At 46.9% G+C, this 14,753-nt stretch overlaps 1 protein-coding gene across 1 annotated transcript in view; it reads right to left on the bottom strand.

Moving 5' to 3' along the window:
• LOC149337027 (multidrug resistance-associated protein 1-like) overlaps positions 1 to 14,753 on the bottom strand; it is a 108,632-nt gene that overhangs the window by 70,625 nt on the left and 23,254 nt on the right. Inside the window, exons 3-7 of the mRNA XM_089553236.1 lie at positions 10,829 to 10,963; positions 10,117 to 10,257; positions 7,360 to 7,494; positions 3,068 to 3,129; positions 1,721 to 1,837 (exon numbers count right to left, since the gene is read on the bottom strand). Coding sequence (XP_089409362.1) covers positions 1,721 to 1,837; positions 3,068 to 3,129; positions 7,360 to 7,494; positions 10,117 to 10,257; positions 10,829 to 10,963 — 590 coding nt within the window. The remainder of the gene's footprint in view (positions 1 to 1,720; positions 1,838 to 3,067; positions 3,130 to 7,359; positions 7,495 to 10,116; positions 10,258 to 10,828; positions 10,964 to 14,753) is intronic.

Raw genomic sequence — 14,753 nt, 5'->3', positions numbered from 1 at the left:
GCTTTCCGTTGCCCGTGGGCAAGAGGCTACTCTGCGGTTTTTGCAAAAGCAGCACATGCTACAAATGCGATGCCGCTCAAGCACTCAAAAAACCTGCACCTCAACTGCGCCGCTGTCGCTGCCTCATCGCGAAATGCCCGCAGCCTACACAGCATTGGCTCTGGTAGCAGGCAATATGACGGCACTGCTGCGGCGTTATGCAAACAGGGCACAGACACCAGGGTACTAGTGAGCTTTTGGCGATCGATCTTGAACTACAACCGGGTGGCTCTTCGCAGAGTAGCAACTCTGAACGGACATGCAACAATGAACATTAAAGAAGTCAGAGCAAAGTGAGAGACCTTGTGTTGGCTTAACCAAAACGGGCCGAAGTTATTGCTTTCTACATACCGTGCATATATGCAGTAACCTCGTGTATACTCTATAATTCACCTCACAAGTTGTTTGCAGCACTGTCAAAAGTACAACTCTCTAGTTCAACCAGGGCCAAAGAATACAACAAAAAGTCCTTCAAATATTTGAGCAGCGTTGCGTCTATTTTTAAACAATATTGCAGTAGCTGAAAAATGTAGTTCGGAATCGTGTTTTGAAAGTTAAGGAAACGTTTCATTCACTGGTTAAATTAACAGAGAAAGCCCGCGCAAAGGCACCCCTGCGGAAACTTGTGAACTCGTGCGCCGCCAGTCGTACACATGGCGTCCGCTGCGTCGGCTGAGCTTGCGGCGCGCCGCAGCTGTAAGCTGGTGTTATCTCCTTCCCTGGGATGGAGCCACCAGTCGCGGTGCGAGAGGCATGGAGGGACACGTTTTGTATTGCACGGTGGTCAGAGTGGTTAAGGTAGCTTTTGACTTCACAGCACTGCGAACAACTTGTGTGATGGGGTGCAAGACACTGGCAGTGCAGTTGTATGTAAGTATCTACTTGCTTTTAGTTCTTTTGTTCGGGTATGTGTACGTTTTCTTGCAAATTTGTACTCTTAGTAGGTGAGTGTGCCTAGCCATTATATCTCCTAAATATTCATTTTTGCTGCACATCCCATCTCTGTTTTTATCCCTGTTATACTGCACCAAATGCCGATCAGACGCCCTGCGCATATGTGATAGTGTGCTACGGCTTACATCCTCTTTTTGGCAAAGAACTGCTACAGCCACAACTAATATGAAAAGTAAGAACTACCACGTGACAAGGCTCCTGTCCGACAGCACATGCGAATTGACATCCTTGTTGGAATGAGGGGAAAAGAGTGAATGAAAGCGCGGTAAGTAATTGGGTGTGCATTTAAATTATAGTTGCTTAGATTGACATTGTACATATCAAGTGAACCGAAATATAGATTGAAGAGCCGCATGGCACGATATAGCACATATATTCTTTCATAGTTTAGCGGAAGAATGTGGCCGCTACTACCTGAAGAAAGTGATTAGTTAATATCAAGTTAGAGTACTTAATCTGGTTAAAGTCGATTATGACGCAAGTGTTATGTTGTTCATCGCTCTAGAGCCTCTGCTCGAAAAACTCGGTTAGACAGGAAACTTACACTGGGCCATTTCATTGCGCCGTACGCCATGCACCAAGCATATCAAGGCAATATACCTATACGCCGTCATCACGGAACAAAGAAATGATGATTCCTTGGCAGCATTCTCGGCTACAACACTGCCCACTCTAAATTCGGTTGCACAGGTTCTCTTTTCCAATTCTTGGCACGGGTTTCACTTGCCGAGAATCCATTCGCGGTGCCAGTCGCTCCAGTAGTTTCTTGCAGCGCATTCCTCTTCGAACCACGGGAAAAGTGATTTTTGCCAATTTTTCCCGGCTCATGGCGTCTCGGCACTGCCTTGGGGAAGAAAAATATTCGAAAATAAAAGCCAGAGCAAAGGATAAAAAAAAACGAGCAACTGAAATACAAGCCCCCACCATTATTCCTCTCTAAGAGTCTAAGTAAGTTAGGTCCTGTGTGTTCATATTTATTAACACTATTTGAGGCCCATTATCACGGCATGAGCTCTGCAGCGTATAAGGAAATGCTTCGTTTCTATCCACTGTTTTTCAGTATTTGTTGTACAACTAAAATAACTTTATCGACTCCACGAGCAGTGCTCAAAAGACTTGATCATCCGCCCTTGCTTCAACATTCTCCTGAGGAGTGCGCGAAAATTTGTCTCCTAACCAGAAAACTGGTTGAAAACCAGCACCCATGGGCGACGGAGGAGCGCTGCGGCTCCACAAGGTGCGAAATGAGTTTTCGAAGTGGCAAGAGTGGGCACGAAAGCTGCCGTTATCGGTCGCTCCCGCCTGTCACTAACATGAAATGTGGATGCGCAGTAGAAGCTGGCGGTTTGTTTGCAACCAGTCGAGAAATAGGACGAGAGCCTCACTTCCGCGTATTGGCGATTGCAGTCCGCTCGCTTATTAAATGATTAAACATTTAGTTCTTTTATGAGCGGCACCGAATCTCCTTGCTTAGAGAAGGACAAAGACAAAAAGACAAACGAAGAGGTACTGGTGTTGCAGACTTCTGGGAATTTGCTCATGACGGGTATGTTGCCTTAAAAAACTACACGACGCTAACTAAAAAAACGACACTAAGGATCAGCCTCACGCAGGGGGGGCACGTAGGTCTAGCTTAGAGTGCCGCTCCTTACTCCACGGAGTAGGCGATTGATAGAGTTTTCTGTGCTTCAGTTGCAGTCTTCTTCCCTTCCTCTGGAGGCAGTGCTTCTACCGAGGCTGAGACTGTCGACCTTGGCAAGCGAAGATTGTGCGTAGAACTAGGTTCCTCCATAAGGACACTTTTCTAGTGCTTGGAATGCAATGCTTACAGCACTATAAAATTTCGGCAGCGGGGCCATTCAAACGTTTATTTTTTTTAATTTCACGCCGGAATGAACACCTCGCTCCTCTATAACTTGTTTTCAGCGCCTTGTTCGTCTTTTTAAATTTGTACTGTTCATTAGCGGTTTTCCTCTAGCCTAAACTACGAAAAACAAGACAAATCACAGCTCTGAAACGTTGAATGTCTACTGTCACATAAGACGTCAGAAATCGTTTTTTTTTTGTCACTTACGAATAAACCATCACGCAGGCGATCCGAGCAAATACTGACGAGCTATCTTCGTCTTTAGATCTCTGGAAAGAGGCAAGGGACATATATCTGGCGTTAAAATATTGCGCTAGGTGCTGGTATTTTCTATTGCCACTTGGAGTTCACGGCAATTGTTCATTGCCAGCGCTTGGCACAGTATTTACCTCCCCCCCCCCCCCCAGCCTCCGTCCTGGGGCTAAGAGGTCAATTTGCCGTTGAGCGGTTGGCCACTAAGGTACCGGGGGATGCGCGCGGGATCATTAGTACCGTCCGGCCTTCCTTCTCCCGTGTCCCTCCGCTGCAGAACTCCGAAGACCCCTCGATGGGAGGCGGCGTGAAGCGCTCAAAGTAGGCAGTGGCAGAGAGAGGGAGTACCTTTAAAGGAAGAAACAGCGCGACGAAACACGGACACACGAAGAAATGACACACACACGAGCGCTCACTCACAACGCTGAGTTGTGAGTCAGCGCTCGTTTGTGTGTCGTTTCTTCGTGTGTCCGTGTTTCGTCGCGCTGTTTCTTCCTTTAAATGCATTACCAAATAGCCCGGAACCTAGCTCGTCAGAGGAAGTACCGGCTCGCCCGAGCCCCCAAATGACCCCTTCAGGGAAAGAGGCGAGTGGCGGGGAGTCGAGGGGTTTGTTTCTCGCAGGGGCTGCATCGCGCCAACTGTGGAAAGAGCGGTAAGAGTCGTTGCACCGACAGAGCGCCGCACGCCGACACCTCCCCACGTCTTGACGGACACCGGACGTGAAACAACCCAGCCACGAACGCTTCGTTCAGAAATTCGGCAGCTCTTTTGAAGAGGAAACACTGCCAGACAAAGCGGGGTGAAGCACGCACTGTGGACGGGAACAGATAAATGTGAGTTTTCAGCGACGGTGTGGATAGTTGGTGTTCGGTAATGGCTCCAAAGCTCCAAAGTCTGAACGTCAACAGTTCTCAAGGGCCGGGCTGGCCTAGGGAGTGGCCGCCGGATGGAGCGAACGCCGCCACTTCGTAAAAGACAGTGACGACCCGTTGAGTTTTGCCACCGACCGGACTCCGGGAGGAGTTTGCTATGTCAGCAGTCCGCGGGAATCTGACTCGCACGGGAATTCGGTTCGGCGCTTCTAGTTGCTGTTCGGCAGGGTGGCGGCTCACGTTTGGGACTGATAACTGCATTAATTCCGAGAGTCGCCATGGTCACGGGTCCTGGGGAGACCGCCCACACGTGGAAGTGTTTTGCTATGTAGTTTTTATGTGTGCTGCTTTTTCTTTCATAGGGGAGATAAAGTTTGTGTAGTACAGTGGAAGTGTTGGGCATGCACGTTACCCAGTGTGCCAATCAGTTGGTGTGTCCATTCCCGCAATGTGCAATTTTTGAAGTAAATTGATCTCCTTTTTACGCTATGTACATTTGGGAGAGGGTTTCGTGACGTGCGGAAATTGTAGGGCCGATCGCATGGTTGATAAACCAATCGTATAAGATTTTCACATGATTCGATGCTGCCGAATGTAGGCCGGGCCCATAGGAGCTTAAAACTGGGCCGCAGAGCACGGGAAAAAAGTTCTGGGCTACGGTCAGATGTTATGCAACTTCGGCTATGCCGAGTAGGGTCTCCTCTAGCGCTGGCCAGTTCCATGTTTTTGTGCTCACTGTTCAACTAGTAAATATGGGAATTCATGTGCATAAAGCATCAGTTTATCTCCCATGCATGTTCTATGTTGTTGTCGGGTATTGTCTGCTGACAGGCTCTGGCGGGGCACCTCTGGTGCAAAGAAAACCTTCAGCTTTCGAGTCAACAAGCCGTCACTGACGGGGCGCTCTTGGTACGAAGAAGGAAAAGAACCAAAACTTTACTCTCACAATAATACTGTACTAGTCAGATCGATGCTTTAGACAGCTAAGGGCCTAATGCAGGGAAGTCAAAAACATTTAGCGTAATTTTTATTAGGCATTATTATCGTTCATATAGTACTGTGTTAATCATTCAGCATCGAGCATTACAGGCCGGTCGCCTGTGCTCAACCGCGCCAAAGATGCATTTACCGCGGAGAAGATTAAGTTTAATAATCTTGCCGCAATTGGATTTAAATTTTTCATGCGCCTACAAAAAAGGATGGGCTGCCACTGTTTTGAAGTAAACTGCTTTGTAACCTAGCCCCGGGGGTCTGCATGAAAGAACTCTGTGTCGGCCCACACATTATATTTTTGGTGACACCTCTTTATCGTTTTTTATTCTTTTCTAACATTTCGTTTAGTGGTTACTACAACGCTGTACCTTATATATGCAGACCTAATTCAATTTGTCCTTACTCACACCTTAGCAACTGTGCTATTACCAGGCAACACATCATCCCACAGAAATCCAAACTTTTTTTGCCGCTACTGATAGCTTCGCAGTGCTATCGTCCCGCAGGTCTCTCGTATCTCTGGTAGCCCACACTCTATCCATGCGTGGTTTAGAAAATGTGTTAGGAAATTGCATTTATTCAGTCAGGAGAGAAATCTATAAAGCTCCGCCAGTATAGCCGAAACCTATTAACCTTTTTACGGTTTCTGCCGTGCTTAATACGACGGGGATTACAGGCTTACAAACGTAATTATATGTTTCAGATACAAAAGCAAATTTATTCCGTACACTAGATGAAAATGTCCCTGATGGAAATATACCTGATGAAAATATACCTAAATTTAGTGTACGGAAATATTATCTAACCTTTTGTTCACTCATACATCGGGCTCATTAATCACCATTTCCAGCACATGGCGGCCAGTGATGGCTCCTTGGGATTTCAGAATTGGTTCCAAGAATAGGCTAAACGTAGCAAGTCACGAAAGGAATCATGCGGGCAGATTGGGTTTAGAAGTTGGCGGTTATAGAGCGGCAAAGAGGGCTCAGGACAAGGTTAATTGTAGTTGAACATGAGAGATGCACCTGATGCTGTAACGGTTTTTAATGCGTGTATCTGCACGTTTACTTTTTCTTTCGAATGGTCGAAAACAGCAAGCTTCAGGCATTGGGTGTACTCCTTTTTGAACGTATTTCAAATGACACGAAATAAGGTTGCTTAACTGTATGCGCTCCGCGAAGTTGACACAGATTATGCAATTCGGCAAGCACATTGATACAGATACCTTTGGTCGCACCCTCGACCAGGTTATCTGTGGAACGCTTTGCGTGATTGCCTCTTCAGCTTGCTACAACAGCAGTTTCTGGGTAACAAGGCAGACGGCTTTCCATAGAAGTGAGCGCGCACAAGCGCTCGTGAGTGTACAAAAGTACAAGGTTGCTTCGAGGCCGGGTGGGAGCACCGGCTGAAATACAGCGCAGTGGCCGGACCACTGCCAGTAACCTCACCCACCCCTCCTCACAGCATGTATTCGAAAGGCAAAGTGGTCCTGTGCGGCTGCTAAATATAGCTTCTCCAGCGAAAGCTGACTCACTTGCCTTGTCTCAGATCTCTGGTACTGCATCCTCCAATGAGTGGGACCTCCAGGAATACGGAAGCACCACTACATGCCTTAGAAGCAAACACTCTGGACTCTAAACGTTTGACAGGGCTGTACTTGTGTCCAAGCAAACTTTCATCGATGACATGACCTTCCAGGTTAAAACATGCACTATCATACTCTTGAAAGTCTTTATCATTTCCATCGGTGGAATATTTTAACTCGATTTGAAACATTTTCGCTGAGAACTGCAAGGGCGTAGAATTATCTCGGAAACCATTTTAGCAATATCATGCCCAAACTTTGCACCCTTAGGCGATATCAACTCTAGTTAGCCTTTTTAAAAATATACCCTGACAGAACGTGCACCTTTATTGTTTCTGCTCATAAGGGGAAATATATACACCTTCCAAGCTACAAAACGGCGCCCCTACTCAAGCAGATCGACGCAGTCCCTGTTCCTGGCTCTCTTATTGAAGGCTGACCCTAGCTACTATTTCGTTAATGCCCACGCACCCCAGCCCTGAAAAAAAGGTTCGTCATTTTTACTATGTTGTCCCTATAGCTTCGCATGAATTCTCTGAAATATATCTGAAAACATTGCGAACCTTTATCTGCTATTGCAGAAACCTGACACAATATGTTCCAGAATCCTAGGTCCAAGAAATTAAAATTGCAGCCCGCTATCAGACCTTAAATGAATTCTGCACTGCTTTGTGCAATAAAGGAAAGAATATTTGAAACAAATATATATATAACGACATTTATTCTTTTTTTAAATCCTGATTTGCCTACCGATACCGCAAAACAGTGTGCGAGGGGTCAAAATGAAGGCTTACCTTGCTCATTCTCGGCTGGAACAACACGATATCACGCAAGCCTGAATCTAGAAAGCTTCCGAGCATCACAGCGGCCAGAACAAATCTCACGACAAGCGATTGCTTGCTTCTCAACTCGGCCTGCATCAGGGAAGTCTGCAAGAAAACAGACCATCGATTAACACTAAACGCATGTGCAGTGTTTTCTCGCACGCAAGACTGCGGGGTGCGTGAAGATCATAAAGACGGAATGCAAGTCACTGCCTGGTCGTTCATGCCCCCTCCACACCAGCGTCACACACGAGCAACGGATTCAAATTATCGATTCGACTTCAATTCAGTCCCCAGCTGGAGAATCTAGAGCCTGATGTGACGCAATTAATTCATGAAACCTATGGTTTTACAGCGCAGCTGTTTATGGTTCACTTCAGGCACGAATGCCGTCAGCGGCGGTGTAACTCGTCACATTACCAGCGTCACTCAACTGGCCCTGCGTCGTTACGTCACCATCCCAACTATTCACCGGAACGACCACAGCCGCTCGACGGAAGCGCATAAAGGCCTGAATCCAATAACATTCCCGAGGCTTCGCCTCACGCGCTGGCGCGTTGAGCGCCGCGCCGCGTCGGACGTCGAGAGAGGTACGCATCTCCATTCTCCTTGAGCTGGTTCGCGCCGCTCGCGTTTGGGCACTCTTGGAGTGGGGCGCTACAGTGACGTTGCTAGTAAAGTTGCTAGAAGCAGTTGGACTGCCAGTAGTGAGGAGAGGTAGTAATTAGTATATTAAATGATTTTAAAACGTCCGGAACGTATTTCGTACACAAGTAATGAAGCACGCCTTTTCGCTGTGATCCTGCATCTAAGCACTTGCAAAATCCGCAGCACTATCGACACTCGTTCATTCTGTGCTCGCGTGCAGAGCGCGCGTGGCGCGCGCCAATTATGTGACGGACAGATCTGAGCGTCGAGGTTCGCGCTGCTCGCGTCTGGCGCCACACGCATGCGCAGACTGGTTCTGGCTGGAGCGCGGGACGCCTGGCGCTCGGTGGCGCGCAGCGCAGGTGCGTTTGGAGTGCCGGTTTGAAAGCGCATTTCCATAGAGCCATCCGAGGCATACGCGCGCAGCGCCTAGGCGCCCAGCGCCGCGCCGCGAGAAGCGCCCGAAAACAGACGAAACTGGATGGCCTGTCGCCTCATGTCTGCTGGTACTCGCGCTCAGCTCAGCTCACCGAAGAAAACGGCACGAAGGGCCGTACCGGATGCCAGAAGAACTGCTTTCTCTGATTAGTTACACCGACCGCAAACCAGCGAGCCACTTCCGGCGCCGACGCGAGCGAAGCGCAAATATCTGACATGGGCAGGTATTTGCCACGCACCAGCGCCAGCTGGGGTCGGTTTCCCGCGCATGCGCACACCGCCTCCGGCATACGCTGGAACGCGTAGGCGCTGCGCTCATGCGCCTCGGATGGTTCCATGGAGATGCGCCTTAAGAGCTGCGCTCTAAAAAGTCTTTCCCAGAGTCACTTTTTAGAGCGCAGCTCTTTGGCGTCCGTTCCTGGGTTTCGCGTTGTCGTCGGCCTCGTAACCAGCTCCGCCCCTCTTTCATCCCCCCAGCGCTAGCAGCGACCGACTGATACCGTTGGATGCCGCTGACGCCGCTAGAGAGTCAAGATAACGTGACTGCATAGAACACCGTCGCCGCCATGCAGAAAGAGGAGGAAAGGGTCCCCCCCCCCCCTGTTCTTGTGTGGCGGATAGGGTGCTCTTCAGTTGCCGACGCGCCGGTTATTTCACGTAGGCGTGAAAGAAGAAAGAGAGGCCGTAATGAAGAAAATGAAAATTGTATTTGAGGAAAGGAAATTACGCATTAACTGTGTCGCATATCTCAGTAGACACTAGTCGAAAATTGTATTTGACGAAAGAAAGTTGCGAGAACTGTTAGTGGAGTCTTTGTTAAAAGAATACGTGTGAAAAATAAAAAAAAAATTCCGTGATAGCGCATACATGTGTTGCTCGATTTCTTTGCCTCAATCTATCGAAAAGGTGAAACAGCTTATTTGCTGCGCTCAAATTTCGCCTTAGGAAGTAACGTAATCGTCGGTAATTTTTTTCACGTGGCTCACTCAGCAGAAGATACCACGGCCACGCGTTCAACTTGCCCTAGAAAAACTTTGATTACTGGCTCGTTAAAAGGATGAAAACGCTTTCTCAGACGTCTATAATGGCGCAAGTATGGCTGTTCTTGACATGCTCAGCACGCTAGTAACACTATTTCCTACAAAATTCCATGTTTGCATTGACTAATCTGTCTCCTTTTTTTGTTGTTTACATCAAAATCTCTCCCTACCAAGTTTCCACTAAGCAATGCGAAAATGACGCCCTGAAGAAAACCAAAAATTAAAAGAGTCGTAAGCGGCCCCGTTTCAAACGCCCTCATTGCTTTAGACAGCACTGTTCGCCTATGCTGCTATGCCAGCGTATGGATTACGCCCAGCCGAAATACCTTTGAGTCCGCGGCTTTCGTTCTCGTTTTGGGATAGCGCTGGAAATCCTTACGTAATTATGGAAGCTGTTTTGCTTACTCATGATCTAAATGTTCGGGGTCTTAGTCTTGATTTGCACAGGTTTTCTTACGCTGCAGCGCCTTTCAGAGGAATAGGTCTCTGTGTGTGTCAACGATCTACGCTTAGGTACGGGTATACGTATTGCAGGAACAAGGGCATTCCTCTCGAAATGCGGGTAAAATGTCATGTCCCAGTTAATCGCGGTGGAACGTACCGGCAATGAGTGCGCTGGGGCCCAGAAGCGAAAGGCGTCGAGGACGGTGGCTGTAGCGAGACCCCCAAGCAGGGTGCAGACAAAACCTGAAGGGGGCAGGCATCGGATCCAGCGCTTCGCAAGCAACGCTACCATGAGGGCCTGCACATAAAGTAAACGTGAAAATCACAACCTATAGGATGGCCAGTCAGGGTCTATCTTGGCTTCCGTCAAGACGGCGGTGGCAGGGGGTTAAGAAATCTAGAGGAAAACAAAATCAGCAGGAAGCGTCAACTCACAGCTGCGAAGCCTAGTCATAACAAATGAAGGTAAATCGGACCCACTTTCGACTGGTGGTCGATTTCTTTGGCCTCAGGAGAGCGCCCTCAACTACGTGAGACTTAATCAGGAGTCACCGCGTAGTGAAAGAGGAAAGCGAATGGCTTGAGAAGAGCCTAAGTTTCTACGGCCGCCGTTGTAGCGTTCATTCCCCTCTTAACTCTCTTCCCTCCGTGATTGGCAAGCCGAAAGCACGTTACAGTCGTCGATGGGTCAAGGCACTTGACAGGTCAGAACAGCGACACATAAGGCTTTTCTTTCTACAAATTTCAGGGCTACTGCACAGTCCAGTCTCGGCGTGCTTTCCTTCAGATCTGTGCTGCATAATAGAAGAGCTGATTTGGATAAACTGTACATCAAGAGAAAGGAGGAGGTGGTAAGGAACAGGACGTACCAGGGAGAGGGCCATGGCGAAGTCCGCTGTCGCCGAGCGGAGTGTCCACGCATCCAGATTGTCAACCGAAAGAGCGGGCTTCAGAGTGCGACACCCAGTGGCCAGAGCCAGTCCAGTCGACGTGACGAGCAGCATCTAAGTCGGAGTCAAACCATATTAGCTCTGAGTATTAACAAAATTGTTCAGTGGCTGAGCGTCTGCATGGTATTTAGATCATAATTCCGTTCATTCCCAAACCATCATACTCTTCAACAGCGCAAAAACGCACCTCGTTCTGTGGGCCCATTTCATCCTTCAAACGAGCGAAGCAGCATTGTTTACAACTATGCAAAGGATATTAACATGCTCCCGAAGACAGTGCTCATCTAAAGTGAGCGACGGCCGTACGGAAGTGGCACTTGGCTTTCATGTGAACCTCCTTCTTTTTAGTTCATTCTGCAGTCTCATAAAGAGGGCGTGCAGTAATGCAAGCCTCACGGGAATAGATAGAATGATTTATTATGCACTATATGATACAATACCATTTGATTCAGCGAGAAGTAGTAGTATTATCTCAGCCCGCGGTAGCACCCAGCGCTTGTTGGCAGGGCATATATTTGTTCAGTGTCGTTGTTGGCACCGCCGTTCGGAGTGGATAACCGTAACTGATATTTTTGCGTTCTCCGTAAATGCATTAGGACATTGAACAAGAAGGGATCACTACTTATCACATCACTTTATTTCCTTAAAGATCCGCAGTTAAGGGGCATTACATAAGGATACACAATACGAAACCATAAAAATTCTTGAGTGTGGTATACTCAGCCACAATAAAAAAAAAATGCGCTAGCTCGATACAACTGAAATGCAAGAACATAGGGACGAGGGCAGAAAAGCGCAGACACAAAATCAAGAGAACGTTCAAGAATTATGACTGCTACACACAACAGCACGAACGCCAGTACCGGTGAGGGGAGTAGCTGACGTCATTTCGGTGGAGGGGTTGGTAATCACATGGGCAGTGCCGGACTGAGAACGCAGGAACGCTAATTTTTATTTGTTAGCGATTTTTTTAGTTCAAAGGAGCTAGCTTAAAAAAGTAGGGAACTGTCTATTGAATTATCACAAAATTATTCCTTCCTGATCTGCCTTTTCTAATTTGAATACAGTTCTATAGTCCGCTTGCTTTCCAATGAAATAAAACAGTTTTGAACTTTTGCGTTTACTACCTGCAGTTTAAAGCTCTTTATTTCTCCGTATTTGTGTCCTGCATTCTTACTAGATACTTTCGTAGTCCTTTTCCGCCACTGTATAACAACACTCTTTATGTTTAAGTATTTAAATATCTTAGCTACCCACCTGTTATCGTTCAATTTATCAGATGTTCTTCATATAATATTTTACTCTTAGCTTCACCTGCTTCGAATGATGCCTAGCCCATATCCCCTTGTACTGCCTCGTTGGGGGGTTTGCCATGGGACACAAGCGCCAGCTCCGGCACTCAACAGAGTGGCGGCAGAATAGTTACCGCGCATAACGATGAGAGTTCAAATTTCGAGACAAGCAAAAGGTAAGTACCACTCGTGCTTTGCATCTAGAAAAAAATTATTTTGGACCACTCATCACCAGGTGACTGTCTATTTAAATACGTCCGTATCCATTAGCGATGCTTCTGTTCAGGGACCAGTAAGCAAAAATTTAGAAGCCTAATCTTAGACAAAAGTGTAAAACCAACGATTGTATTATTTTGAAAGGTAAACAATAGTTGCAATTCGAAAACAACTCTGAAGTTACTGCATAAAGTATTGCGGATACTATGCTCAAAGCATAGACAGGCTTCGTTTTACGCACTCAGAAAAGTTCACACGCATGTACTCATGAGCGCACTAGTAATAAGGTGAACTTCGGTCTCAAAAAAATGCTCGACTAACGTACCAGCGACATGGGCCTTACTCAATCCTGGCCGATACATTGCAGCCTTGTTTTGTTAAACATTATTTTGATCATTTTGTGTAATCGGTGTGGTATACGAAATAAATTTAATAATATAAAAGTTTTAAGTAGGTGACTCGCTTCGCTTGGAGGCTTCAGTGTGGGTCGCATAGGTAGCTTCCACCGCCTCGGCAAGGTTTATATGCAAGTTAATTCTGACTAGTGGCCGGTAATTGTCAAGCCGCTTCTTCAACGCTGTCCTCGTGTGCTCTGTCGCGTGGAGGCAGCTACAGACGGGCCCGATCCTACACGTACTCAACAAAATATATCCAACACAATACAATGACAAATGTCCTTGGTGCCAAGAACCCCCCACGCTGTACCACATAACGTGGGCATGCCAGAGGATAAGCGTGGTACCAGTGATAACAAACCCGAGTGCGGAGCAATGGGAGGGAGTGCTCTCCAACGATCGCCGGGTCGACCAAGAAGGTCTGATTCGGCGAGCAAAACTGGCAGCAGCATCCAGCGGAGCCCTGGACTAAGGGCAACCGACCTTTGAGCAAGATGGACGAAGCCATCTCAAAACCGCCGAACACAACCGAATCTAGAGCTAATAAAGTTTTCACTCACTCACTTACTCGTGTGCTCGCGAAAGGTGAAATGGTAACAGTAGCCGCCGTGCATTGCCGGGCCATGTGGAGACGGGTAGGACGGTTAGCGCAGTACAGCCGCTTGGGCGGACTGATAGAGAGGTTGAAGTAGCAGCAGAGTGGTAAAGCTTGTAAAATAATGCTGTCGATTAGTCTCTCGCGAGTCAGGGTAGGTTTACGCAAAATAGTAATGCTGCCGAGTAAGGCAAATCGGTGCGTAATCACTTCAGTGTTCATTGTAATCACTTCGGTGCGTAATCACTTCAGTACTAAATGCAAGCATTTGCCTATTTCTCGTCTATCTAATACACCCTCTACCTATTGCATTAATGGAATCGCTCTTGAAGCAGTGTCGTCTTATAAATATCCGGGTGTTCACGTCTCTTCTAACCTCTCTTGGAAAACTCATGTTGACTGCATTACAAATAACGCCAATCGCATGCTTGGATACCTTCGCAGAAATTTTTCATGTGCACCGAGTTCATTAAAACTATTACTTTACAAAACATTTGTCCGCTCTAAATTGGAATATGCTTCATCGGTGTGGAACCCTGGGATCAAATCTCTCATTTCTGACTTAGAATCAATTCAAAACCGCGGTTGTCGCTTCATACTTTCAAACTATCATCGTACTAGTAGTGTAACGGCCATGAACGCTAACCTTTCCCTACAGCTTCTTTCCCATCATAGGTCAATAGCTTCATTATGTACTTTTCACAAAATTTATCATAACCCTTATCTTAAAGAGAAGTTATTAAAAATACCACACTATATTTCAGCACGCATTGATCACCGTCACAAAGTTTGGATCCCTCCTTGTCGTACAAGATGTTTTCCCGATTCATTCATACCCAGAACTTGTGTCAGCTGTAATCACCTTCCCCGCAATATAGCTGTAATTACTGATACTTCTGCATTTCGTAACGCTCCTATTAATTTTATATAGGTATGTGTCTATAACTTTGTTAATTTATTAGCTGCTGTTTTCTTTTGTGTTTTGTTTTGTGAAATGCTGCCTTTTGTTAATTCTGTTATTGATTTTATACCAGTGTGTGCTGTAACTATATTAAATTTTTCTAGCTGCTGTTTTGTTTTTTGTACTTGCTTGTTATTCCCACTCCCCTCTGTAACGCCTAACTGCCCTGAGGGTAAGTAAATAAATAAATAAAAAATAAATAAGAAGTCCGCCGCGGTGCCTCAGTGGTTATGGTGCTCTGCTGCTGACCCGAAAGGCGCGGGTTCGATCCCGGCCGTGGCGGTCGAATTTCGATGCAGGCAAAAGTCTACAGCACCGTGCGCTGTGCGATGTCAGTGCACATTAAAGAACCCAGGTGGTCTAAATTTCCGGAGCCCATAACTAC

This window comes from Amblyomma mixtum, chromosome 7 (assembly GCF_055824585.1).
Source record: "Amblyomma mixtum isolate Tamu chromosome 7, ASM5582458v1, whole genome shotgun sequence".
Lineage (NCBI taxonomy): Eukaryota > Metazoa > Arthropoda > Arachnida > Ixodida > Ixodidae > Amblyomma > Amblyomma mixtum.
This window is presented reverse-complemented; position numbering and strand designations above follow the sequence as displayed.